At 33.3% G+C, this 27,748-nt stretch overlaps 4 protein-coding genes and 1 long non-coding RNA gene across 5 annotated transcripts; 2 read left to right on the plus strand and 3 right to left on the minus strand.

The window, feature by feature from the left end:
* Nucleotides 1-271: 271 nt before the first annotated feature.
* Nucleotides 272-6,487, minus strand: LOC130612309 (ubiquitin-related modifier 1-like). The gene is made up of 5 exons (XM_057433617.1): nucleotides 6,413-6,487; nucleotides 1,880-1,947; nucleotides 915-996; nucleotides 796-844; nucleotides 272-545 (listed from the first exon to the last, which is right to left on the minus strand). Exons 1-5 carry the CDS (start codon nucleotides 6,445-6,447, stop codon nucleotides 477-479), a joined length of 303 nt encoding a protein of 100 aa, XP_057289600.1. The 5' UTR covers nucleotides 6,448-6,487; the 3' UTR covers nucleotides 272-476.
* Nucleotides 6,446-10,539, plus strand: LOC130612308 (60S ribosomal protein L35-like). Its single transcript, XM_057433616.1, has 3 exons — nucleotides 6,446-6,600; nucleotides 6,784-6,920; nucleotides 10,288-10,539. Exons 1-3 carry the CDS (start codon nucleotides 6,598-6,600, stop codon nucleotides 10,517-10,519), a joined length of 372 nt encoding a protein of 123 aa, XP_057289599.1. The 5' UTR covers nucleotides 6,446-6,597; the 3' UTR covers nucleotides 10,520-10,539.
* Nucleotides 10,540-13,036: 2,497 nt separating this feature from the next.
* Nucleotides 13,037-19,369, minus strand: LOC130612313 (uncharacterized). Its single transcript, XM_057433621.1, has 5 exons — nucleotides 18,988-19,369; nucleotides 17,454-17,511; nucleotides 16,415-16,455; nucleotides 15,180-15,278; nucleotides 13,037-13,956 (listed from the first exon to the last, which is right to left on the minus strand). The coding sequence occupies exons 2-5, from the start codon at nucleotides 17,479-17,481 to the stop codon at nucleotides 13,132-13,134; spliced, it is 993 nt and encodes a 330-aa protein (XP_057289604.1). The 5' UTR covers nucleotides 17,482-17,511; nucleotides 18,988-19,369; the 3' UTR covers nucleotides 13,037-13,131.
* A 225-nt stretch (nucleotides 19,370-19,594) lies between these two features.
* LOC130612315 (uncharacterized) lies at nucleotides 19,595-20,976 on the minus strand. The gene is made up of 4 exons (XR_008975434.1): nucleotides 20,939-20,976; nucleotides 20,688-20,858; nucleotides 19,996-20,562; nucleotides 19,595-19,772 (listed from the first exon to the last, which is right to left on the minus strand). It is a non-coding gene; the product is annotated as an uncharacterized LOC130612315 (long non-coding RNA).
* Nucleotides 20,977-21,907: 931 nt separating this feature from the next.
* LOC130612073 (torsin-1A-like) lies at nucleotides 21,908-26,187 on the plus strand. The gene is made up of 3 exons (XM_057433363.1): nucleotides 21,908-22,065; nucleotides 23,573-23,696; nucleotides 24,599-26,187. Exons 2-3 carry the CDS (start codon nucleotides 23,591-23,593, stop codon nucleotides 25,480-25,482), a joined length of 990 nt encoding a protein of 329 aa, XP_057289346.1. The 5' UTR covers nucleotides 21,908-22,065; nucleotides 23,573-23,590; the 3' UTR covers nucleotides 25,483-26,187.
* The last annotated feature ends 1,561 nt before the right edge of the window (nucleotides 26,188-27,748 follow it).

Genomic DNA, 27,748 nt, shown 5'->3' on the forward strand with positions numbered 1-27,748 from the left:
CATGTTGATGTTATCGAGGCTCAATTTCTTTATAAAATATTCTTGTAAAAAACATTGTGTATGTCAAATATAGAAACTTATATCAACAACAATGAGACTCAGCCAAAATTTTGTGCTGCTCATTAAAAAGGCGAATTAAGTAATTAAAATCACGGAGATTTTTTTCAAAAAAACAAGTCGGTCTTTAATAATTAAGTAGGGGTGTGTATGACAGCATGACAATTCTCGTCCCTTCTGAAACAATTGAGAGGGTATACAATGCGATTACGAGTACCACTACTTTGAAATTCTTTACCGACTAAATATAAAAGATATAATAGTTACAATAAGAGTTTGATATTGAAAGAAAATAAATTAAAAGAATTGTACATGAAATTTCCTTTTGAATTACTTGTTATTAGGTCTACAGTTGTTACATCTGAAGTAAAGTGAAAAGCTATGCATTGGCAAATTGTATATTTCGAATGAGTTCTGTATCATCCTCCATGTAAAGTCGATATAAACGTTATTGTGTCGCCATTTTGAATTTCGTAACTGAGATCCCCCTAAACAACATGTAACATGCGTAAAGAAATCAAGTTGCTCAAACAAACAGTAAGAAAATTAACTCTACTTTATTAACAACTCAATGCATAACCTAATTAACGAGCTAACAACAAATTTACATAGAAAAGTGGCAACCCGTGTTGACTTCAAGATTTTACATTTGTTAAGATATGCCAACGCGCCAAAAAAATGCTAGAAAAAACAAAGAAAAATGTGTGTATTATTCTAATAAACTCGAATTTTTCTTACCATAAGTTCCCAATCAGCATCGTTTACAAGAACTAATATTCCAGGTCTCCTACAGAAACAGCAAACATTATAAAATAAACCAAAAACTTGCAAGATCCAAAGAAAACCTTTACACTTACACAGTTTCACCTTGGACAAACAATTCTGGTCTCTCCTTTAGCATATTATCCTTGATCCACATAATTAAATGTTGAATATTCCCTACAAAAAACAGCTTTTAAGATCAGTCACTACCTCTCCAATACCTTCAGGTAATAAATTTTAGCAGGAATTGGTATTGGCAAATGTCGTGAATTTTTACAAGTAGAATCTCTGAAACGAAAATACCCTCTATTCCGAACTTCCAACTTCCAACTTCACTCTCTGTAGCTTTTCCCATAATAATAATACTTGATGCAATATAATAAAGGACAGGCGAACGTGTGGATTTATCCATAAGCTACAGTTAATTTGCTTATATTATCTTAAACATTATTTACGACAAGGGAAGAAACCTTCTTGGTATTTAACCTGTATTTTCGCAGAAATTTTGTCTATAATGCTTTTTCCCCCAAAAAATAATATAACAATTTTTCTCTTTTTCTTGCTAAAATATATACGTAATATTGCCACCTCAAAACTTTCATACCACTATTCTTTTTTACAACAGTTTTTCTTTACTTAAAAGATGGCCTGTATGCCTCTTCTAGAAGTTACATGTTAGTCCTTTGCCTTCAATGATTTGTTTAAGGAATTTACCTCCAGAACTACACACTTCAATGATGAAGCTACAATCTTTTTTTATTTTACAGCTCTCTATAACGTTCATTTTTATGCATATATACCTAGTTTGGTCTCTGCGAGGGGAACTTTTTAGGTGGTTTTATTTTAAGCTGATCTTTAACATTATGTGAAATACTTTTTCCAAAATGTCAGCTTTTAGGGCCAGGTCATTACTATTTTTTACAGTGATATGCAGTCAATCATATTGCATTAAGCAGTTGCAAAAAAGACTAAGGGCATGAGGAAACACTTTTAGCATAGAGAACAAAGTGTCAATTTTTTGACACCATTGGTTAAACAAAATTTTATATGATGGACTTACATTGTTGACTAAGTGGTAGTTTTATCTCATGTCTCTTTATCTTATCAAATAACAGTTCCGCGCCACCACTAAAATAAAAAGAAATATTAAAAAAAAAAACAGAACACAGTTATGCATATAGCTATAGGTCATAACTTTCAGACTGTAAAGAAAGTATTTAGCAAGCGTTGTTTTGACCTACAACTAGTTCCGTGAAAATACTAATTTGTGTGTGAAAATATGATGTTTATAAAAATCTGGTTGCACTCCACACATATTTTGAAAGCTTAAGGTATTTTGAAATTTCTACAAGTTCATAAATTTTAAATGTCCTTATATATTCCATCAATAATGCATGTCTACCCCTCACACAACGGCTGTTATACTACAATTAATCCAATTCAGCAAACTGAGTCATGTTCTGAAACCAGTCCGATTAACAACACTTAAATTAAATAGTTTTACATTCCTAAAATTATCTGCCATAAATCATGTGTATGGCTGCTTTCATGAAAAAGTTGGTTTATGGGAAAACACAGGAGCATGACACAGTGATTTGTTTTAAAAATACAGAAGAATTGTAGGATGGATTTTAGCAAATGCCTTATTGAACAAGAAATTTTTTAAATAAAATAATGTCAGACAACATATTTGTCACCCCAAAAATTTTTGTATTTATCAATTTTTAAAAAAAACTTGTTTATGTTTTTTTAGTTACGTTTCTAGTAAAGAAGTCTAGTTAAGTATTCTAAAACATGATTCACAAGACAAACCTATCCTCATTCTTAAAACGTTTTGTCACTGTTCTGACCCAACTACAGCCCAACTTAAATTAGGGAACTGGTCTGGGACTGGTCTAAAAAGCTTGAAAAGTTGTCTAGGAATTTGAATACATTTTTTAAAATTCTTGATTGGTTCTTCAGAATTTGGACTGAAAAGATTCACTTATTATGCATGATGTCATGAGTTAGCTCTGCAAGAGTGTTATATTTTACATTTTTGACAAGCCATATGGAATTAAAAAAGTTCTCTGGCTGTTCACTTTGACACATTTTAAACATTTTACATAAATTTCAATATTTAGTTACTATAATTATGCTCAATGCTAACTCATGATGTCACAATTTTGCATAATTAGCGCAACTTTTAAGACAAATATCTTGAGAACGGATAAGATTTTTCAAAAAAATAAAAAGATTTCTAGAGAACTTTTAAAGATATTTCCTCAACTTAATCTTTAAAATCTGTGTAATTGTCTCAAGCTGTTATGACCCATTTATTAAAAAAGGACTCTGCACTTTAAAAATCATTAGATGGGACGTGCCAAACTATTGACAAACAAATCTTACACTTAAAACTGTGTCGTGAGATGTGATGGGACAGGTCCAACTACTGTTGACATTCTTGCGGTCGGATTCACGTCATAATACTGGTTGAACCAATCACGGGCCAATATTCAGATTAAGCAGCTATTATGAAATGGTGTACAAATGCCGTAATTGTAATGTTTTTGTGGGGAAACCTTCATAAATATAATATTGGATTTTTCAAGGATTTTTTTAGTCAAATATTTAGTATGTTTTAGATGCTGCTTATTTTTGGCATTTTGCGCCGTTTTGCTTGTAAAATCTGTTTCATTAAGATTTCTACTGTAAAGGTTTGACCATGAAAAGTCCACCTTGTACCCCATCAGAGAGCAACGAAGGAGAACATTCTGACCACAAGAATAAAGACAGTTGTGCTGTTATAAGACCATTATAGGATAGGACAGGCCCAACTATTGACATGCACGATCCTGAGATTTCTAGGGACAGCCAAAACATGCACCAGTCTTGGGAACTCTCAGACTAAAGCTGCAAAGTTAAAATCGTTTGATTGGACAAATTAGAGCACATATACGGAAGCTCAGTTTCTATACATTTTAACCATCTATAATATCTTGCTTGCGAACCTAGGGGACCCTGTTCCCTACTCCACAACCCTTTATATATTGATCACTTGTTTTTGGGGAGCGTAGCGAAGCCCATTTTCTGCTGTTAATAGTGCAGGCGTATATAAAAATTTCTGCCATTTCCCTTAGGTGAAATGTTGAGTTGGACCAACCTGTAAGGGTTTGGACTCGAGACACTCAAACTAAAGCAACGATCAGTTCCTGTACAAGCAGCTATATAACAAAGACAAAAGGTCTGGGACAAAGTGGGATGCGCAACTTAAACAAAATTAGCCCTTGTTGTCTCAATTTCCCAAGTTAGTTTTAACATCTGGTACAACAGATCTTCAAAGTTAGCGAGACTAACAAAAGGAAAGGTCTGAGTATGAAGTATGGCTACAAAGCGAAGATTTGTTGTGATTTGGGTTCTCTGCTTAAAAGGGAGAAAAAGAATGTATATGTATAGCTGATTTATCACTATTTTTTACATGTAATGATGTAACGCTGTGGCATCGTAGTTTAGTGGTTATAGCTCTCGTACTTTGTGTGGGAGACTGAGGTTTGACTCCCCTTGACAGCGATTCAGCATGGGCGAGTGAATGTTACTATAGCCACGGGTTAACCCAAGCCATGTGAGGGAAATTGGGGAGATGGCACAACGTGTGGGTCTTAAGATGTTGCAGGGAATTGTCTAGTAGAGCGGGGACCCTAATTGGGTCTGCGTAGCTCAAAATGAGCATTAAATACTCTAGGACTCTCCATCTAAGCCATGTCTCTCCCTGGAAAAAATAGACAGGCTATATCCCTCAATATTTGTGAGGCTAGCCATGTAAAATATGCAGATCTATCTATCTATCCATCTAACGAACCCCTTTTTAGCCTCACTTACATCTAAAGCTAGCTAGCATAAAACTGCAGACTTAGCTGGAACAATAATAAAACTTGAAGAGCAGTTCTCATGCAATTGCCAAAATGTATATATACTTATATAATGCAAATCTTTAAATATGTTTGTTGATCGTTTTCTATAACGGAAGTATGACATGTAAACTTTGTTTGTATATAATATTCACCCATTAAGTTTTGTATAATATTCAAACCCTATTGGTGTAATGGTTATGACACTCATGCAAATGAGAGATCCAGGTTCAAACCCTGGACAGGGCTTGGAAAAACATAATTATCTTGCACCTACAACAACCAGGTATTCATAAGTATATGATATTAGCTATATGGGGTATAATACGTAATCTTTTAGTTGTAGGAGGGAGATTTTCTATTAAGGTGCCTGTCCCTGCCTTGCTGTTCCCTTGCCTTGCTTGCACTGACCGTGCCTTTGCCTACCCATCCTATACCTTTTCTGCTGCCTGCCTACTATACCCTACCCGGTGCCTCCAACAGTCAGGGAAATCCTCTTAATTAAGCTGTATAGCTTAATATAGAGATCTCCTTAATAAGCATTATCATACAGCTTAATTAGGCGACATACATCTAAATTACGAGTTAGAAAAAGCTTTTTTTTCAATTTCTCGAAAAATCCAAATTTTAGCAGAATCACTGCTGCAGCTCTTTCAATGTCAGTTTGACCATTACATTATAAAAAAAGGTACTTCCAGCACCCCGGGTTCAAGAGATATGGAAAAGAGGGTGCCGATAAGCCGGAAACGCCCGCATATATACGGACGAGTTTGGGCGACTTTTCGAATTAAATTGACGATTGACCGCCGAAACCGCCCACACTTTTCGAACACCCCCGAGCATTACGAAATCCAAAAACTTGTAACATAAACATGGCGGACAACATTTGAAAGAATGCATTTGAAGAGAAAGGAGTTAATAAAGTTTATATATATAAGTTATTTATCAAGTAAATCTTATCAAAAATCATAAAAAACAGTTCTTTTAAGAATTTCGCTACCACATATAGCTAGTTCATTTTAATTTTTAATAATTCTTTGAGAGTCATTTGTTGTTTTTTTTTTTTTTTTCAGGCATTGTTCGGGACTATGCGGGTTATTTCGGGCAAATACCTAAATTTTTGTCAAAACGCCAAACTCGCCAGAAAACATCCGCACTTTTTAGGGCATATGCGGCTTATCGGCACCCTAGTATATGGAATAGAAACAATGGTTCATTGTAGCAATAGTTCATTTAAGCTGTACTGTACCTAGTTAGGAAATCACGCCACGTGATACAGCCTATTTAAGCGGCTTTTTTTAAAACTTTAAATTTAGCGGATCTCCGGGTACTATAAAAAAAACTAAGGTATTGGAGATGTTTATATGCATGTAAATATTGGATTTCCTCAGTTACATATATGCTAAAATTCAGTTAAATGTGTGTTTTCGACGATCAAGGTTTTTTACATCTTAATTAAGCCGTAAAACGGCTAATTAGACTGTATCACACATCCTAATTAAGCTGCAAAGCTCTCGGCAAGTCATTTATGCCTTGCACCCCTGCCTTGCTGATTCCTCTTCCTGTTTCCATGCCTGCCTTTGCCGTACCCTTCCCTTGCCGTGCTTAACGCCTTTACCTTGGCAACCTGTCCTCAACACTTTTTATAATGATAATACTTAAGAAGCAAGAATAATAGATCAAATACGGTCAAATTCAATTCATACTTGAACTCCAACGTGACTGCCAACTCCGCTGCCATTTTTAATGTTTTCCTTCGTCTTGATTAGTAAGAGTTAATTAGAAAAAGTTATAATTTACGTAGAGAATATCGAGATAAAAATAAGGCTATTAGTTGAAACCACGTTCAAAGATTCTTTTCACTGCCAAAGCAAAGTTTCAGTGCTAAACGATGGTATACATCAATATTAAATCTTAAATTATCAGCTTAATTTTTTTTTATTTTTGCCTGTACACTTACATTTTTTCTTCATTATGCCTTTGCTTTACTACTTTTACCGCCATTTTCATTGAAAATTGTTCTTCATTAGGAATATAGACAGAAACGTCTTTACTTGTTTTTATTACCAAATTGTAGGCCAAAGTCAAAGCTCATGAACTGCGGGGCAAAAAGAAGGAAGAACTCCTTCACCAACTTAATGAGTTGAAAACAGAATTGCAACAATTGCATGTTGCAAAAGTTACTGGTGGAGCTCCTTCGAAGCTTTCAAAGATGTGAGTATTCTACACTATTTTATATTGATGAAACGTCTTAGTACTTCGGGGTAGGTGATTTCCTTACCAAACTTACCATGCTTATTGGATATATGCTAAAAGTATGTATGTATGTATGTACACCTTCCACACAGTCACATGTAGCAGTTTTACTCAAATACAATTTCAACTATTAAAACCACTATATAATGTAAACCAAACCTTTTCACTTGACATTTGTGTTGTTTTGATTTCATTTTGTAGGTAAAGCAGAACTTACACACAGGGTAAAATGACTGTTAATGAGGGTTAAAGATTTTTTGGGTAGCATAGACGTTTTTATATGTTTACATTTTGCACGGAAAGCCCTTCTGGCTCTAACAACTGCACAAGGGTGCCGATAAGCCGCATATGCTGTAAAAAGTGCGGGCGTTTTTATGAGAGTTCGGGGTTTTAAAAAAAATCAAGTATTTGCCCAAAAAACCCCGAATAGACACAAACAATGCCCGAAAAAGAAAAGGAAAACAAAAACTAATGATTCAAAAACTATAAAAATTAAAATAAACTTACTATGTGGTAGCGAAGTTTTTTAAAGAACTGTTTTTGTTGGTTTAAAATATGATTTACTTGATAAATAACTTATATATAAACTTTATTAACTCCTTTATCTTGAGGCGCCTTCTTCCAACTATCGTCCGCATGGTATGTTACAAGGAATTGCATGTCGGGAATGTTCTGGGCGAGTTCGGGAAAGTGCAGGTGGTTCCAGGCAACAACCGCCAGTTTAATTTGAAAAGTCGCCCTTATATATGCGGCCGTTTGCGGCTTATCGGCACCCTCCCACAACTGCGTGGCAGGCAGAAAGATGTAGAAGCTTGCCGAAGAAAGGTCTTTTTCAGCCAATTTCTTTCTATCGAGACATTTTTGTTTCTTTAAACTATTATCAAGTCTAGATGGATAACTTTCGATTGGCATATATTCATATAAAATCGTAATGATACCTTAATGCGAAGAAACAGACTAAAAAGGGCCTCACTTCACCCAACGTTGCATCTTTTTTGCCTGCCAAGCAATTGTTAAAGTCGAAAGGGCTTACTGCGGAAAGTAATAATTCAAAAGGTTCTAGAAGATTCAAGAAGAATTGAAATTAAATTTGACTATATTCTTTCAATTCTTATAAAATTTCACTAATTTTAGGCAGATGTTTCTTTTTCTGAATATTTCTTTGATTACTGTGGTCTGCTTATCTACCTGCAGTAATGCTTGCCTGTGTGAAAAAAGACATCTTTAATAACTTGTAGCTGATAAGCGTGGCAAGTTTGCTAAGGAGATCTCCCCTCCTCTTGTGACAAAAAAGTTTGTTCAGATTTAACAAATAACTTTCTTTTTGTAAAATTTGTACTAGTACTTGTAATACTAATGTGATACAAAAATGTGATCCCATCCATTTCTTACCAAAAAATCATGTTAGAATTATCATGGCTGGAGTATTATTTTGACCTCATTTTATTGATGGGTTTAAAAACCTTGTTGCCACCTGGGACGCTCTGTTTTAATATTCTATAGAGTACGAAACTATGTCACTCAGTAAACCCACTTGTTTGTTAGCATTTTACAACCATTCTGAATACGTTCAGGATTTGAAATAAATAATGACAAGAAGCCCTGCGGCATAAAGATTTCTGCCATTAGCAATAATCTGAAAAAAGATATAAAATTTTTTAGCTATAATACATTATCTTTCACCAAAAATATCCAGCCTCAACAATTCCTCTTGAAATTAAAATTCATGAATAATTAATTAGTTCTGCTGAATATAGCTTTAGTCTACGTGCTTACAAAATTGTAGTACGGAAGGAAATGACGTAATTATATAACATCAAAGATGGTGCATTATAAGACAATCTTCATTATGCTACACTGCACGAGCTTTAACTTTCGATTATAAACTTTAAAATTATTGACTTAAAACTCAATGTAGCCTCGTTCTCAAAAAAAATCTGTCAAAACGAGGATTTAAGCTTTAGCCTGGATAAGTTTCAGGCGTTTAGGCTCTGGGCTGTCTCTATCTCTCTCTCTCTCTCTCTCTCCAGCGGAAATTAATAAAAAGTTATTTACAAAAATTCAGATATTCGCCATACTTCCTTCTAAAATAATGAGAACACATTCTTTCAAGAAAATTTATGTTCGGTGTGTTTATATATCTTAAAATATTTAGTTTCAATCTGTGTTTTTTGTGTCCAATGCATAAATTTGGTATGTGCAAAATAGGAACAGACATGCAAGTTAGAATAAGACAATGTCAGTTATATCTTCAGTTTGTATTTCGTTTTTTGTTTATTTTTTTAACATGGATCATGCATTTCTTTTTCATTCATTCTTCATTCAGCTAAGCCATAGAAAAAGTAGGGAGAAAATCAAAAATGTCAGTTTTTAGCTAAAATATTTAGGAATGTAGGCTATTCAAGGCTATTTTCAAAAACATGTCACACTACAAGTGTTAACTGCAAATCTGGAAAATTGAAAATGCCCCTTTACCTAACACAATTTTGATTTCTGGAATCTGATTATTTGAACTCTTTCTTTATATTGATTTTACTATTGACAGGAGATTAGGTCTAACCATAAAGTTATGTAAAGAGCAGTGTTAACATATCGTTACAACAGGTGTTTGTTTAGATATCACGTAATCAGGTTTCTAGAAATTATTGTTTTCTGAACAATGTAGTTCTTCCTCATATTTAAATTAAGACCTGAACATAGCAAATTGACCCACAAGACCCACTCATTTTTTGTTTACTTTTTTATTGTCTTTGGAAAACACCACTAAAGTTGTGGAAATGTGGAAAGTTACTATTTTCCCTATTTACTGCATCAAATATTTCCTAATCAGTAATTGTTTCCTAATGATTGGGATTGTGGTGTTTTCAGTATGTTGCAAATTACATATGAGATGGGTTTCCAAGGAAAAAATTGTTAATATATGTAATATACATCAGATCAAAGGAGCTTTACCAAATCCTCCTTGACATGAAAGCCAGTTTGAAGATAGTTTCCTCTAGCCGGCTGACAATCCAATCTAAAAAAAAAAGATTTTTGCAAAAAAATTTTCCCATAAAGGTATCAAAATCTCGATCATGCTTTAAAGGCACGTCATAAGCTTTTTATTTTAGGGAAAAGATAAAGCCCTTTTAAATAATCCTATAATAAAAATTAATCCTTTAAAATTTTTTTTTGCTCTTTCTCCTGTTAGATGCATCACACGAATTAACTGCGTCATACAATTTTTTGAACGCTATTTAAAAATCGCAAAACCGACCCGGAATTTTCAGTAAATTTGAGCCACCCTGAATTACTCTATGCACATTTATCTTTTTTCTGCTTTTAGAAAGGTGGTAAGAAAATCGATTGCTCGTGTGATGACTGTCATCTCTCATTCCCAACGCGATAATCTTCGAAAGTTTCACATGAACAAAAAATACCAACCCCTTGACTTGCGTACTAAAAAGACGAGAGCCATGCGTCGAGCACTAACGAAACACGAAGCTGGATTAAAGACACTACGACAGATTAAGAAAGAAACTCACTTCAGTGTACGAAAATATGCTGTAAAAGAATAAATTTTCCTTTCGAGTCATAACAGTTTTATTTTACACCTGTACTCACGTGTTGGCCAGGCCTATCTTTAGTTGCAATTAAATTCACGCCGTCATTGCGAAGTTTGTGAAAATAATCAACTTCGCAGACTTAAACACTGCTGTATCAGCAAGATTGTTCCCAAAATGGTACACTTTTCAGAAGCTGTTCTCCTGCAGAAAAAAATTTGTTGATTTGTTTGAAGTTTACAGCAAAATATTGTTTTGTTTTCTGTTACTGAACAAACAAAAACTTTTCTCAGAATCAAAATTTGTTTTAAAAAGAAATGATTTCTAAAAATAATTTTTCGCGTCGAATGTAGGCCCGGATAGCTTATTGGAATGTCTCAGGGAGAAGCTTGAGAATTTCCCTTCACAAAGTTCCTAAAAATTTTATGCCCGTAAATGTAAGTAGTAGTCAATATTTATCTTTATTTTTTTTTTACAGTAAAAAAGGATACAAGGGAAGAAATTCTACCTTTATAAAAATCCAAGGTATGAAACTTGTCAGTCCAAAAAAAAATGTTTGTATAATTGTCCGGAATAAGCGAAAAAAATTGCAATAGGCATAGGTGTTGACTGCACAGGGAGATCAAAATAGCATTTGAAGTTGACGTTTAAGATCACGCAATTTTACAACAATTTTAAGGGTTGGTTAACGGTTATTGCACCTGGCCCATATTCGCAAAAATAAGTCCCGTAAAAATTTCTTCCGTCTATATTTAGTTTCCTTAAGGCAGTAGAGTATTTTGATTATTTGTCTTGTTTAACCATTCCTTGCTACCAGGAGATACCCAAATAACCGATTATGTTATTAACCAGCTAAATGAGCACGGTAAATTAAAATTTCAGCGACGCACCGCACTTTACACATGATTCCTGGTGTATGACAAACGTACCAGAATACAATTATAACGATCAGTTAAGAATGTATGCAGTGCATGCATAGTCCATCCAAGAGATTCTCCCAGAGTAAGTCATCATATAAAAACTGAACAAGTCCTGGGAACGAGGTTACGTAAGGGTAGCAAGGTATCCTGAAAATTTTTAAGCAACCTAAGGAACGAAAAGCCTTTCACCCCTAAGCAACCCAAGGCCAAATATTTCATTATCCGCCAAATTAGTTGCCGCCCAAGCATCGTCATCAGGGTTTTTCTCTTTCTGACAAATGTTTTTGCAACAGCCCTAAATTAAATACATGTCAAAAATAATTTTACCCCGCCGGCAATTTAAATCTGCTTTAATATTTGTAATATTTGTACAAAGGGTATTTCGAGTGCTTCGAGTTTTCCGCCCACCTAATGTTATGTAAAGTCCTATTGAAATAATCTTCAGAAAGCGATAGTCTCAAAAAGAAGTGTTGAATACATTATACCTTAAAGCGGACACTTTTAAGAAGACAGACAAAAAAAACGTTTCTCGTAACATTTTTAAGACACTCTACGATGACCTTAAAGGCCCATGCTTTACGGAATTCGAAAAATATTTCGCGTAATTTTAATTGCTTTAATTGTTTCATGTTATTCCAAACTGCAAAGCACTGCACGCAACGAATTTTTCTTATTTTTGTAAACCGGGAAGTTTTATGTATAACGCTATATAACTGCCATTCTCGACTGCAAAACTCTTTCAAATGAGCCTTGGGGTTTGTTTACTTGCTTTCGAGGTTCAACCTCAAAAAGTTTTGGTAACGAGAATGATATCACGTTTAAATTCTTCATAAATATATCTTTTTGTAAACACTTCTTTTTCTTGACAATTCTCTCCTTCGAAGGTTTATTTTCATAAAACTAAGCCACTCAGATATTACTTTTATACCGTAGAAATAGCTATCTACCCAGCTTCGTCTCCAAAACATCTTGTATCTTTTCCCACATCAGGACGGCGATAAGAACATGACCCTGACGCAGGCCTCTCTGTCTGTGCTGTGATTGGATGGAACGGTGTCACCAACTTACGCGGGTTAAATTAAACTCCACTTCTTCACTGGGGTCAAAAGGTAAAAACAGTGGTTGGCCGAGTCCGAATTTAGCTTGAATTGTTTTCGATGACAGAATTTGTTTTCGTGGTAAAAATTATGTATGGCAGTGGCAACAGAAGAAAAAAAATCTTGAAAAATTTTTTTGAAATATTTGCACGTATATTATTTTGAAATGTCGATAAAAGTTTAACATCCTTAACATCTCTTTCTCTTGTTTCATGATATTATTACATGAAGAATTTCGGTATACAATATGTCTTCTATTTGTGATAAATACCGCAGCAAACGGTAGTTTCCACTTCTACAATATTTTGCACGCAATATTGTACAATTAATTGTAGCAACTAGTGTACAATTATATACAATTATATACAAGAAGGATATAAATGCGCAGAAATCCAAAAAGGTATCCATTCTTTTTAAATCAGTTTAATAGGAACCTGATAGTAGGTTCTTTAAATCAAACTGATATGATCTAAGAAAGCTATACAACATCTTGCACAAGGAAAAGTTACATCCAATTAATTGCGCACAATATATTGTAAACTACCCTCAAAATAGAGTTAAAAGGGCAAGACAATAAACATTAATAGTACCAAGTACAAACTGAAAACTATCATTCAGCACATGGATTGTTTTCTTCAGGTCTTATTACAACAGTACCGTCTCCAACTCTAGTCCAAAGAGCAGCAACATAATTCTTATCATTGCCTTTCCACACAGTGTTTTTTAGAAAGCTTGCTACCTTTTCTTCCGCTTCGTGTCGTTTCGTGTTTTTATCGTACGTATCGGGGAGTTGCGTCGATAGGATCAAGGTAGATTGCGGAAACGATGCTACATCGTTATGTTCATCAGCATACGACATAAACAAGGTAGCCGAGTCAAAATTTAACTTCTCGATATTCTTTATCACAAGAACCTTCTGATTGTCACCGATGCTTTTTTTAATCATTTCATCCAACTGGACTTTTTCCGTAAATTCATTTGCATTTATTGTAACGTATTCTGCTTCAGTATAAGCACTGGCTAGCTTCTTTAAAAAACAGTCTAACGTCCCACTGGATCCACTGTGACCAGCAATTAATAGGGACATTGGCCGTAAATCATCCAGGATACCGCTGTGAACTTTGTGTAAATGTCTTAACCCACTGTTGGTTAGAAACCTCCAATAAAATTCATCTTGATTGGTAAAATTATTTCTAATTGCCTTGATTTGCTCGTTGAACTCTTCTTCACTCCGATAACTATGATTTCGTGAAATTGGATTTCCGAGAGTTATGTACCCAACAGCAAAAACACAACAAATTACCGCACCTACAACAGCTACAGCTGTTAGGGCAGAGCCGGTCTTTTGATTTTCTTCTGCTTTTTGCTCCTTGACATTTTTATTCTCTACAGATTCCTTGCATATGTTTGGTATTGTTTGTAGATTCTCCGTTTTCTAAAAATAGAATTAGATTGGAATCTATAATGTCAGAAATGCTCAAGGTCTTTCAATTACGCGATTCGGTCAGCTCCAAAACAATTCTTATGATGTCACTGCAGCAAAAAATTCTAGGGTTCAAAAATCAAATTTTTTAATTTTTGTCTGCAATTGACTCTAATGTAAATAATTCAATTTCTCCACCACCATGTTTCAATAAAACTGTAACGTACGGAGTGTGGTTTCTATACGGAGTAATACTCCGTATAGTTGCTATACGGAATTTGGTTTAGCTATACGGAGTCTGCCAAACGGAGTATGTCAGACTGGGTATTCTATACGGAGTATGTCATACGAAGTGTGACATGCTTCAAATACGAGGTATGCTATACCGAATGTGGCAGTTGGCAGTTCTACTATTACTAATTGGTACCCTGCATGTTTGTCTCATATGTTAGACTTTTTTCTTCTTACACAAATTATTTGCTTGTCTTAGGCACGATTTTTTAAACTGGAATAGCCCAGAATAAACTTTTGATAAGAATGCTTAGTTTAGACTTCGACGCTTTTGCTGCGTTCGCTATTGTCTAGCCAAACCAGTGTCGGCATTATACCCTTGCAGCTTTTTGTACTAAATATTTCCGTCTAGACGGAGTAAACATGTCGCTATATAAGAAGTTATACTCCGTATACGCATGCCTATACGGAGCCGTACTTCGTATAGCTGCACACTCCGAATGGAACAAAACGACTTAAAAACCTTAAAAACGATGACGTCATCATAAAATCAATGACATCATCATAATTTTTTAGTCTAATTTTACATCTATCTCATCAAGAATAAGCCAAATCTCTTGCAGATAAGCCAAAAATTAGTAATCTGCTGTTAGTGTTACAAAAAAAGGTAAAAAGAACAAATTTCCTGAATTATGGTATTGAAGAATATTCACTAATTTTCCCGGTATTTTCTCTTTGCGAAATGAAAACAACCCACAAATTCATTGTATCAAGCACTCACTGCATATATTTTAAGGACCTCTTATCAGAATTATACATTATTACACACTATTTTAAATAGAGTTAACCTGATAGTGTAACTCTGAATTCCTCTCTTACCTGCCCAAACAGGTTTTGCAGCTTACCCTCCTGTAATAACTTCACAATGTTCTGACACATCTTTAAGAATTTTGCTATAAGGTAACCTTTTAATCAACTAAAAAATTATTAATACAAGAACCAACCTTTGGTGTAGTTCCCCCCTCTTCATTGTCACTATCACTAGCTGTATCGTTCTCTTTTACATCATTTTCAGCATCTGGCAAATTTTCTGATTCATTTGTCTAAAGATTTTAATCAATTATTTCTATTGTGGATTCTGTTTTAAGAAATCTATGATTGAGATAAAAATTTGACCTCCATTGTGTCTACATTTAAAATTGCAAAAATGTGCTAAAATGTAGTTATCAGAAAAGAAAAAAAATGCTACCGGTTTGTTTTTTTATTACAAAACAAACTTCACAGTTATTCTAAAATGTATTTTTTTTTAATTACACCTATTAGGTAACTTTAGACGGCTTTAAATAGGAAATGACATGTTGTCATTGTTACATGTTGATGACCATGAAGTAAAAGATAACAAGTTAATGTTTTTCTCTAGGCATCATCATAGGATGCCTTCAGGAAAACTTTTTATAAAGCTCCCAATTGTACTTTTACAGTCCAGAGAAAAAAAATTGTTTCTCAAGTTTTCAGAAGCCTGGAAAAAGCTCTTCCCAAGAAGAAATTGCAAGTATCATTGATTGAACACTAAAGTTGTTGACATGTAAAATTGGTTGAAGACTTAAATTATTTATATGTGTTACTGATTGGAGACAAATTTATAAAGTTGCAAAACCTAAAAACTGTGTTTAGTTTTGATATGTAATTTTGGAATATATTCTGCATTTTTTAATATAAAAATAATCTGCTATTATCTATTCCTTCATGGTCATCAATATTAGAGTATTTATATATGTTTATTAAAAACTAAAGTTTGGTGTACTTTTTAATATGTCAAACAATTCTTGACTTAATGGTCATTATGATGACCATTTCTAAACCAATGAAAATTAATAAAAGGGAATCAGAGGGGATAAACAATGTTTAACTTATGTTTCAGACCTTTTAATGTTGTTTTAAAAACTTTTAACTTTCTATTGTCATAATTATACACTTGTAAATAAATATTCTTTTAAATAAACTTCACCAATATATAGTGCATTTTTATTTTATTTCATATTGTGTTATTTTATTATATTTTGTATATTTATTTTATATTGGTAAAGCTTTAATGCACATTGTATATTTGCAGGTCTAAGTTTTTAAAGGAGGTTGGAAAATATGGCATGGCAATTTTTGCAAAAGAAAAAAATTTAAACCTGGTGCCGTGGATTTTTTTTAATAAGCCATGCTAGTAATTAAAGAAAAAAGCAGAAACCTTTTCAATTCTTTTACTTTCTTCAGTATTGGTCGATAATGCTAAATTAGAATACAAATAGTATGTCATTAATAAACATATAACAAACTCGTAATGTCATACCTGCAAAAAAGTCAACAATTGATGAAATACACTCTAAATGTTCAGAACTTAGAATAAATGACTGAGAAACAATTAAACGTCTAGTGTACATGTTATAACAATCTTTGGTTTATTATAGACACCACATATGAATGAACATATTTACCTACAACTGTTTTTCAAATTCCTTAAAGGCCCTGAATAGATGGAACAATTTTGTAGATTAATTTTTGTAAAATATTATTTGTTGGAATATTGCTGAAAAAAATACACGCAAAAATTTTAAGTCAATAAGTATTCGGTTCTTAAATTGATTTGATATTTTTGTATGCATACACAATACAATATAAAGAACAATCTGAATTTAATTTATCATAACATCAGAAGAACGAAGAAGAAACAATTTTGTGCTCCTTAATCCTTTCAAGCAGTTTTATTCTTTCAAATAAATGAAAAGTTAGAAAAAAAAGAACTGTATGGGTGAAAGATTGGCTCCATCACAGAAATGAAAGGGGAGCATTGATACCATTCTGAGCGAATTAAAATTGGCAGGTTTTGATACGATCTAAACGTTCAAAATTATCTGACATAAATTTCAGATTGTTTCTCTTCACTACTATTTACCTTTTTTATGTTCCCAAACATTAAAATGAATTAAATGCTGAGTGTGAGTTTCGAAATCAAGTGAGACACTGGTGGTTTCCTTTGAAATAATATTGCTATGACGAAAAGTTCATGCAATAAAATCAAACCAGTTGCATTTATTAAATCAATTTTTGAATATTGATTTGTGTTTTTACGTCATTTGAGTATTATCGTTCTATTATTTTTTGATGATATATACACAACAATTTTAGATAAATTTTAGTTTAATATTTTATTTTGAAAATTGATCTGCAAAATTGTTCCATCTATTCAGACCTTAACACTGTTGTTACATATTTAAAAAAAGGAATACCTTTCTGAGATTTTTGTTTTCGCGGCATTTTCTTTGCCTAAATAATACACTCTATATCCTAAAAGAATATCAAAATTTGCATTCTCACAAAATTCAAATTGACTACATGGATTAGTGAACTTAGATATATAAATAATTCAATTTTAAAGATATGACTATGAAAGGGCTACGCAAAATTACTTTTTTTATTTCACCCATTGCACAAAATTACCTAAAATAATTTGTTCAGAAAAAAATGTATATTCCCATAACATTTAGAAGTACAGCTATTTTGTGCATTGCTAAAGTATTGTCTTGCTGCAAGCAGGATTCGATTTGCAATCATCTACATGTATACATGTATATTGTTTTTCCCACTTGCTAGGGCATTAGCTAGACAGACAATTTTCTAATTAAAAATACTAGTTGGCTTTTCTGATCAAGTATCTATTCTTTTTTTTTTTTTTTTTTGACTTCCTAATGAAGTTTCAACAAAACGTCATAATAAACACAAGTATATACAGCTACTTTATTGGGATAAATTTTCACGGATTTTGACCTACTGTAATAGGCTAAATTAAGTCCCTGCGAAAATCGTCTGATCCACAAAAATTATACAAAAATTATAGCTATAGGAAAATTTCCAAAAAAATTCAGTGGTTGCAATCTCTACTTTCCGAAGCGTTCATACTTTCCCGTTTTCCCATAAGAAAAGAAACAAGTAAAAATTATGAGATATAATCTATTCTATCTTTTAAAACAAACTATCTCTGGTCATAAATTACAAAGAAGTATCTACCTTTGTAAATTCATTTTTTGGAGCGCTTTTTCGAATAACTGAAAGCTAATTTTGCCATTTAAAAAAATAGTCAAAAATGTTGAAACGCAATATTAAGTATTAGGAAATGGCTCATCCGCGAAAAATAAGTCCACGCCAAATGCTAGATTTGCACGGATGAGCTTAATGGTAAAATTTAATCCTGGCCTGAGAATTTATCACAATAAAGTAGTGGGCCTGTACCTAATCATCCTGTGGAATTTTACTGCAATGATCTTTTGTCTGATTTTAGGACAGACACAAAATTGTCTGGGTCAGCTTTAAGTCTAATTAGAGTGTAAAAAAATTCTGGTGGGGGGGGGGGGGGGGGGGTGTCAGGTTATGCCCATCTATAAAAAATTTTTAGATTGTTTGCCAACATGTGAATGTCATGTGCTCTGTTCTGTTACTTGTTTGCAAGTCCCAGCTTTTTAATCGATTCTAAAAATTTTGGTTAGACAAAATTTAAAATCATATTTTTGGTCATTATAAACAAGGTAGCCGATATTTGGACTCAGTAAGGGCAGCCACAGGAAGAACTTTATGTGCCGCCACGCCGGAGTGTCTTCAGCCGTTTCAAGATGTGAGTTTGCAAATCCTGTCCTGTAATCCGATCGAAAAAGTATATATTTTCTATTTTAGATCAACAGCAATTTTTTTTATTTGCTTTATATAATTGGAAAAAGAAGTACTATAATGTTGCATTTGCAAATATAGATAGAAAATAAGCTTCCTTACCGTAAAATGTCTTCTATAAATCTCATGATCAACTATCTTAACATATTTTGTCTCCCCCTGATAGTCGTCGCCCAATATCTACCACGAAATAGTGATTATTTTACAGACCAAAAAGCCACCTAGTCTGGACCATGAGGAATTCTAATACACACATAAAATGAAAATAAGGTTTAATTAAAACTGTTTATCTAAGGAAAATGTGTTATCTTATTATGGTTTATACTCAAAAGATTAATATAAGGGATTATGCGTATGGTAAATAAAATTACAAGGTTACTCTTTGCCGCAAAATTTCAAATGTTTCGCCATTTTGTTACGCGAATTCGTGGAATTGTTTCTCCCTAAGTAGGGCATGTACCACAAGTTAAACATTTTAAATCATACCCCAAGTAGGGCAAAACTATCCAAAGCAAAACAAACTTGCGATATGAAGAAAAGAAGAAAGTTCAAACCACGCAGCATGAACTTTCGTGCCGCCTAATTATTTTCAATTCAGGATATGAAAATACAACAATGATGTTACAACGAGAGAAGCGTGAACAACTTTCAGAATTATCTGACAACATAGAAATATATTTTATAATAACTTATAGCAAAAAAGTTTAAGCAATTTTCTTCGTGGAAATAAAAAAACCAATTCTTAATATACGATTATAATTATTACCGGTATGATCTTCTTCCGCGTCAGCTGACATATTTTCTTGAACAGAACTTACAGAAGGCAAGTCACAAGATTGTTGTTCAAGATCATTAGTGTGGCACATACTTTCTCCATGTCCTCTTTCCTGCAACAGTAAAAGCAGAAACAATACAATAGAATAATGATCTTGATCTTTATTTTCTACTTTAAAATCCATGGGTTCCGTACTATTTAAGCCATCGGTTGTGTTCACTTAATAAAATATCATAAGAAACATTTCGTAAACCATAGAAATACGTAATTTTATGGTAAACATTAAACAGATGGGCATAAAAACGTCAAGACAAACGTTTTATATATAAACTAACCTGTATTTGCGTTACGAAGGTTGCTTAGAATTTCTGCAGCTTGAAATATTCTGTCATCGTCGGCATTATCATCTATACAAACATACTCAAATATAAAAAATGGAACAACCTTTTTTAGTTAACTTGCGATAATAAATTTGATCATAATGTGCCAAAAAATGGGAAATCCGATGTTAAAGAATCAGTTGTACAAAATAAAGCATTTTTAAGTATCTCAGTTCAAGTTATTTAGGTTTTTTACATGGCTATTGGTGTAGTACATTTATTCGTTAAATTTCGTAAAATTTGCGTCTTCTGTCCGTCCTTTCGCACTAAAGCACAAACAAGTAAAACTCATCATTGTGTTGCCTGTTAACTTTAAATGCACGTGTTAACCAATATATTTTTTTAACATTATACATCATAGCATATAAAGGGTACGTATGTGTGTAACCATTTGGTAACACTTCGCGGTTTTGAGCGACCAATCAGTTTTTCATTCCGTCGTGGAAGTATCAGCTTCCATTGTAAAGGAGCTTTGCAGTGTAATGTGACTTGTCCCAAAGTGTAATAGCCATCAGTTCGTTTCTACAAAAAGGAGAAGGTGTGAATATAATATGAAAATGTAAATTTGACATTTTTTAAGCTTGTTAGTTTAAAAATGTAATGTAATGTAATGTAATGTATCTTATTTTTCATGAAAAAAGACCTACGCTCTAGTTATCTTTCTTGAAATGGCCATTGTAATTTTCACTGGAAACGAATTTATTGTGACTTGTTTACCAGTACCAGATTCGGTAATGTGGACTGGTAGCAGTGGCGGGAATTTAGGACAGGATATTAGTTTGTTTTTTCTTGTTCCATTACAGAATTGCGAGGTAAGCCTACAGAAACAAACATTATTTTTTATAAAAACAATTTTAAAATTTTATTGAAACTGGTGATTTTAAAAAAGAAAACCTACCCTGTTTCAGTATTGATGTCCTAAAAGCAATAAAAAAATCGCTAACGCGCCATTGAAATAATATTTCAATGGCGCGTTAGCGATTTTCGACCACATCTTGTAGATGTCATATGATCATTAAACCAGGAAGGTGTTTGATGCTGAATATCTAATAGTGTAATCCCTCGATTTAAAGACGGACAATCTTGCACGCCAGTAACAACCAAAGGAGATGGACAATACGGATTGTGGCAGTATGATGATCTCAATAATATTAAAAATAGGAGAATGTACATCTTTATCATCAAGAAATTTATACTGTTACATCTTGGTAATATACTGTGGTCAACAGATACTTGACATTTGGCCTCTTTAAGTTCACCTTGGCAAACCAATTTGAGTATGGTGTCTGTGGGGTTTACATCAGGCAACGGTTTCTAACTACACACTATCTACACGCCAGGATTTGCAGTACCTTTGACTTCTTTCTTTAAAAAAACACGCAAAACACTATGCTCAAAGTAAGTCGGGATTTATGTAAATGCGCATCTTTAATAAGCTCTAAAGCTTTACGAATAAAGGCTGCTAATTTAATAGGAGCGTCCTTCTTTAGTTTTTCTTATAACTATCCTTAAAGTATTATTTTCCTGAACGTGAAAAAAACGCCCTCTTTGATTGCGCCTAATTAGGTTTAATAGCACAAAACTGACCAAAAGGCATTTTTTTGCAATACAGTGGTTTCCTTATACTTATGGTAAAAAGTTTCACTTTATTTCATCGTAAATTATTTCTTTATTTTTTGCCAATAAAACACTTAAAAATGCTCTCTTTTTTTCAATCAGTGCTGTAATTTTTCATACATGCACCAATTAGGGCAAAAACTTTCAAAGTCGTGCCCCTAAAGCAAGACAAATATTTTCGCCCGACTTTGTATAAGGCCCGACTTTGTGTGGGACATATACATGTCTCTCTTTTCTGCTCTCGCTCTTTGTGTCTGTCCTGCTTTTGTAACCCTGCTTTTTTTAATGCGCTATCGCTTTCCCGTTTCTCATCAAAAATATCAAAAAGGGAAGAATGATGAGTTTAGTTTACTAGAGGCTAGACTACCTTCATGCCGCCTTTACGTGTAACCAAACAGCAATAATAAGGTAAAATCTTGATGTCTTTGGCGTGCGAACAACTATGCTCAAAGTAAAACGTCAGTATTTTAGAATTCTCATCAATCCAAATAATGGTGATAAAAACACCCTAGATAGATGCGCATATTTTACATGGCTAGCCTCACAAATATCGAGGGATATAGCCTGTCTGTTATTTCCAGGAGGGGCCATGGCTTAGAGATGGAGAGTCCTGGAGTATTTAATGCTCATTTTGAGCTACGCAGACCCAATTAGGCACTGCGCTCTACTAGGCAACTCCCGGCAATATCTAACGGCCCACACAGTGTGCCATCTCCCCAATTTCACTCACATGGTTTAGGTTAACCTGGGGCTATGGTAACATTCATTCGCCCATGTTGAATCGCCGTCAAGAGGAATTGAACCCCGGTCTCCCGCACAGAGTACGAGAGCTATAACCACTAACCTACGGTAATTTGATTTTATTGCAAAAATACATTATTTTTTTTATAAACAAAACTAAATACCTTTCTTATCTTTTATTGTGTTTTTTCGCATAGGGCTGGCGATTTGCACAAATGTTTCGCCGCTGCGCATTGTTACACATTATAACTTATATTCTTACCGCATAGTAAAAGTTTCATAACTGGTAACCTCGCTCTGCAACTGTTCTGCCCAGATTGCAAAAACTGCCTGTTTATAAACAGGACGACTGAGTTATGCACACATGGCTAGATAATGCTTTTTTTGCCCTGGTTGTCATGGTGACCGAATTTTGAACGCTAAAATGGCTGGCCAGGCAGGCTGTGATTGGCATTTTCTTCAAACTTTTGTGAATGAAACATTGACTAGGCATTGCAAAGGAAAACGTAACAACATATTTTTTCTCTGCATGATAAATTATATACCATTGAAAACAACTAAGGATAGTGAAAAAGAGCCTCAACGTAATTCTTAGTATAAACTCCTATTGTGAGTACATTTCAACATAATATACTTTGAAGTAACTAAATTTCACGGATAGATGGGCCCATTTTTATGTTTCGCGGGAATTGAATACTAGAGATGCCCTAAATTATTCGTTTTTCGGGAATTAAGTTTGGTCCCAAAATATAATTTCCACAAAGTTTCGTTCCATTTGAAAACAATAACAACTAACGTAATTGACACAAGTTTAGGAAGATAATATTGTATATATTATGTTAGTATATATTTTCATCAGTGCTTTGATAATCATGCTCCCTTTGAAAAATACAAATTTGTTGTAGAAGATTTTATGGGAAACACATATTGGACGCTTTTATTAACGTGGATAAATTTCAAGTGTTTAAAAATGGGGTAGGCATAATTTAAGCAGATTGCCTGTCAAAAGCCTCAGGCACAATGAAGAGATTTGGTAATTTTAACTATAGTAACTTACATAAACATAAACAACATTGTGAATGGAAATATTTGTGTCAAGTATTTCAAGGATATTTTTTGTGGCTATCAGCATCATAATTTATTTTAATGAACTGTTTCTATGTATTACTTTTAGATATAAAAACAGAGTGCGATGAAGGTGTTAATGCAAATTATTGTATTTTATTGTTCGTGTACTGTCTGTCTGGAACCTGTTACAGCAGGATTTGCAGTTGCTGGTTTAGTTGCTGGTTTGTCAGGTACGTTTAACCATAGGGACAAAGGACAAGTTTTTCAAGGAATGGTAACAAATTTATGCTAGCACCTATAGCACATCATTTTCAACCAGTAACAAAAAAATTATGTTTAATAATTTACCTTTATAACTCAAGGAACCTAAGGTATAAAATGATGTTAGACTTATATCATATAGAGCTTAAAAAGTTGTTTAACAAGTCTTTTTAATCCTTTTAAAAAGCTCTTTTCGTTCTCAAGATATTCACATTTCAAAAATTTCGGATTTATTTATGATGCATTATGATGTCTAGTTAGGCAGTATATATCGCAAATTTTGACATTTTCTGTCATCAGTAATTTTAGACCTGTTAAGGGATGTGCATTCAAACTTTATCAATGCATAGATAATATAAAGGTAAATTGATTAATATAAATTTTTTGTAAAAGTGACACTCCTTTGCTTGTCCCAGGCCTCTTAATTTTTGCTGATAACCCAATAACTTGCGAAAATGTAGATAGTTTGGTATGTAGGCTAAAATTATTCCACATAAAAAAGCTTGATTTCTGACAAAATTTGGCTTAGTAAGCAAAAAAGTCTGCCAAAAATGAAGTTGAGGTTAATTTCATCTAAAAAAAAAATATCCATTTCAGCCTGAATTGGTCAATATTTTTATCCATATTGTTACATTCAGTATTTTTAAGTTTCTTAAAACTGGACCAGGACATTCTCGAAGTCAGCTTATCTGGTTGTTTAAATAACCATTAAAAATTGTTTCCGCACTAAAATAAATACATCCAAAATTAGACCTTGGCTATAATTAGCTATAGCTAAAAGCTTGAAATGATAAGTATAAATGATAAGGCTGATGTTTATAAAAAAGGTGTATTTCACTTTGATATTATCATTTGGTCTTGACTTTTCTAGCTGGTTATTGGAAAGGAGTGTGTCATTTCAAAGAGTGCTGCACAAAAAAATGGACTAATCACAACATAACTGAACTTTATAAAACCTTTGATGCAGAGTTGTTTGGGCAACATCTTGTAAAAAGGCCAGTTTACAAAGCTGTATTGGGACATCTTCAGAATGACAACCCAAAGAAAGCACTGGTATTGTCGTTTCATGGATGGACCGGAAGTGGGAAGAACTATGTTGCTGATATGATAGCTAAGCATGTTTATAGGGAAGGGTTGAACAGTCAGTTTGTGCATAAAAAAATAGCAACATTAAATTATCCACACAGTGCTGACCTAAATAAGTATAAGGATGAGTTAAAAAATTTCATACAGAGACAAACCAAGAATTGCGAACGTTCGCTTTTTATTTTTGATGAGATGGATAAAATGCCAATTGGCTTGACAGATGTTCTAAAACCATTTCTGGATTTTCATGTCAACATAGAAGGACAAAACTATCGCAAAAATATATTTATATTTTTAAGCAATACAGCTGGCGATCATATCAACAAAAAAACATTACAACATTTCCAATCTGGAAGAGCTCGAGAGGCACTTTCAAGTAAAGAAATGGAACAGATTTTATCAATAGCAGCATTTAATATGGACGGTGGTTTGCATAGATCTGAGTTAATTTTAGCTGGGTTGGTAGACCATTTTATTCCCTTTTTACCAATGGAAAGAAAGCATGTGATGCTGTGTGCTGAAGCTGTAATAAAAAAACGAGGTAAAAGAGTTCAGAAAGTTGTACTGGAAGAGGTTGCAAACGAACTACATTACTTTCCCAACGATTTAAATATTTATTCCAAAACTGGATGTAAACAAGTGGAGAAAAAAGTTGATGGATTTATATAGCTTAAAATGTTTCCTAATTCTTTTTTGCTATTATTAACAGATATTGTAGGAAAGCTGGTTTTACCTTTAATATTTATAAACTTTGTCATACGTGAGACAATTCTGTTTTCTACCATCACTGCTATGTGCTTTTGATATTAATCTTACTGAGATTCCGTCAATTTGCTGTATTTTGGTGCTTATCGATAATTTACAATATTGCTTATGCATCTTATATAAGATGCATAAAAAAAATTAAAAATTTCAGTTGAGTATAAAATATTATGAAGTGCAATTTTAACAGTAGTCTAGATTTTAAAGCGAATAGGCAGTCGGTTTTTACACACAAAAGTTTATCATTATTCCAAAATTCTAATTATATGGAAAATAGTTTGTTTATCATATTGTGTATGATGCTTTTGTTGTAGTGCTTTTAATCCATTAACATCTTGTATATTTTTACATCCGTCTTCGATAACTTATGCACAAATATTGCATTGTTACGATTACACTAACAAAAGTTTTTTTGTATTTCCACTGGATACACATGTTTTATCAGTGTGTTTTTAGTTCTAACTTTTTACGTTGGGTATGCTTGATGACAATATTAAGATACATGATTTTAAAGTTTGCATACTTTTTTTTATTAGAACAAGATTATATAAACACAACGAGACTATGATTTGTCGAAAAGTTAAAACAAATAAGAGTAATACCAACGCTGAACTGTCTACTGATTTTCTTCTTTTTTGTGAAAAGGCCATATAACAAATATAACAATCTTTCAAGGTAAAAAATTTCAGTGTTCTTGGGGATGAGTATATTTCTGTTATGATTTTCTTGCTTTTATGGAGAAAAGACTTATAAAAAATTTTGTCGGTGCACTTGAACAAAAACTTTTAGCAAAAGTGTACACATGCTAACAAAAAACTTGTGAGCTTTTTGTACTAGGGAAAAAAATAGGGGGAAAAAAGCAGTCAAATGGAAACAAGACTTAACAATGTTAGTTTTCAAGCTAAAAAGGTTGCTTACTGGGTGAAGTGAAATTGCAAAATACACAAAATTTTATAACTGTTTTAAACGAATTAAGAATTTTCAGCTGTGATGAGCTGTTTTAACGCCTTTGCAAAAGGTAATCTATTCTGTTACAGAAGGTGGAAGATGTTGGACCTTGTTGTAGAATGGATACCCTAAATTATCAAATAATATATAAGCCTTATTTACGCGTAGCGACATTAGCCATTACTCATTCATAAAGTATATAATGTCTCCTTTTTTATTCTTTTCTGTAGATATGAAAAATTAAACAAAATATATGATGGCAACTTGTGGATTGAGATCAATAGGAAAATTTGTGACGTCATGTAAGTTCTTTAGTTTGATTTTTTTATTAATCGAGTTCAGTGCTTTAAATAAAGAGATATGGTTATTATAGTCTTAGTAAAACAGTTTACGTAAGAATTTGATATCAAGTCAAACAATTTTGGGTGAACATGAATTTTTTTTAAAAGATCTTCGAAATTGTTTTTCAATCTCGAGGCATTTTCCTAAAAAAACGCAGATTTCTTCTTGTTACAAGAATATTAACATTGTTAGAACCAGGGTAGTTAAGGGAATTTCATATTTATATTTGATGCTGATAATATTTATTTTCATTCTAGACAAAACGAGGTTGATGCACCCAAGCGTTATTAAATGTATGCAATACACTACTGTCCAACCCAAGGAAATAGGTCTGTAAGCTATTTTGTCTGCATTTACATCTTTGGCTTTGGTTATTCAAATTATTTTCCATGTGGCTTCACGATAGCCTGAAAGTTGTGATACATTTATTTGTTTTTTAGACCCCCTTACACATAACGATTATTTCAACGTGAATAAACTAGTCAATATGAAAGAATTGTTTGACAGTCGAGTTCACCTCGGCCACCATGAAGGAACCTGGGAACCACTCACCAGACCCTATATTTATGGCCAGAGAGCAACGCAGCATATTATTGACTTGAACCAAACAGTTGAATGTCTAAAGGTAAGTGCTAGTCTTTCATGTATTCCCTCCGCCCTTGGAATCTCCTTTTCTTTTTTTTTCATTTATTTTACATTCTTTTTTTTGTAATGATTGACCGACGCACGCATTTTTTGTTTAAAAAATAAAAAACTTAGTGTGAGAAAGTTTCTCCCTGTTTTTCCACATGCTGACGATATGCTTCTTTGCGAATGAGAGGTAAACACGTGGTCGCTGATTGTCAAATCAAAAAATTCTGCAACGAAGAATAGATATGTTTGT

This window comes from Hydractinia symbiolongicarpus, chromosome 10 (genome assembly GCF_029227915.1).
Source record: "Hydractinia symbiolongicarpus strain clone_291-10 chromosome 10, HSymV2.1, whole genome shotgun sequence".
Lineage (NCBI taxonomy): Eukaryota > Metazoa > Cnidaria > Hydrozoa > Anthoathecata > Hydractiniidae > Hydractinia > Hydractinia symbiolongicarpus.

What these genes read in the sequence shown, in the direction of transcription:
- LOC130612309 (XM_057433617.1), bottom strand. Translation starts at nt 6,447, where the DNA reads ATGGCAGCGGAGTTGGCAGTCACGTTGGAGTTCAA. An exon ending in GCAGTCACGTTGGAGTTCAA is followed by an intron (nt 1,948 to 6,412) that starts GTATGAATTGAA and finishes TTTTTATTTTAG; the next exon opens with TGGTGGCGCGGAACTGTTAT. An exon ending in ACTACCACTTAGTCAACAAT is followed by an intron (nt 997 to 1,879) that starts GTAAGTCCATCA and finishes TGTTTTTTGTAG; the next exon opens with GGAATATTCAACATTTAATT.
- LOC130612308 (XM_057433616.1), top strand. An exon ending in CCTTCGAAGCTTTCAAAGAT is followed by an intron (nt 6,921 to 10,287) that starts GTGAGTATTCTA and finishes TTCTGCTTTTAG; the next exon opens with AAAGGTGGTAAGAAAATCGA.
- LOC130612313 (XM_057433621.1), bottom strand. Translation starts at nt 17,481, where the DNA reads ATGCCGCGAAAACAAAAATCTCAGAAAG. An exon ending in AAAGTAAAAGAATTGAAAAG is followed by an intron (nt 15,279 to 16,414) that starts GTTTCTGCTTTT and finishes TAAAATCTTTAG; the next exon opens with ACAAATGAATCAGAAAATTT. An exon ending in AGGGGGGAACTACACCAAAG is followed by an intron (nt 13,957 to 15,179) that starts GTTGGTTCTTGT and finishes TTCTATTTTTAG; the next exon opens with AAAACGGAGAATCTACAAAC.
- LOC130612073 (XM_057433363.1), top strand. Translation starts at nt 23,591, where the DNA reads ATGAAGGTGTTAATGCAAATTATTGTATTTTATTGTTCGTGTACTGTC. An exon ending in TTTAGTTGCTGGTTTGTCAG is followed by an intron (nt 23,697 to 24,598) that starts GTACGTTTAACC and finishes TGACTTTTCTAG; the next exon opens with CTGGTTATTGGAAAGGAGTG.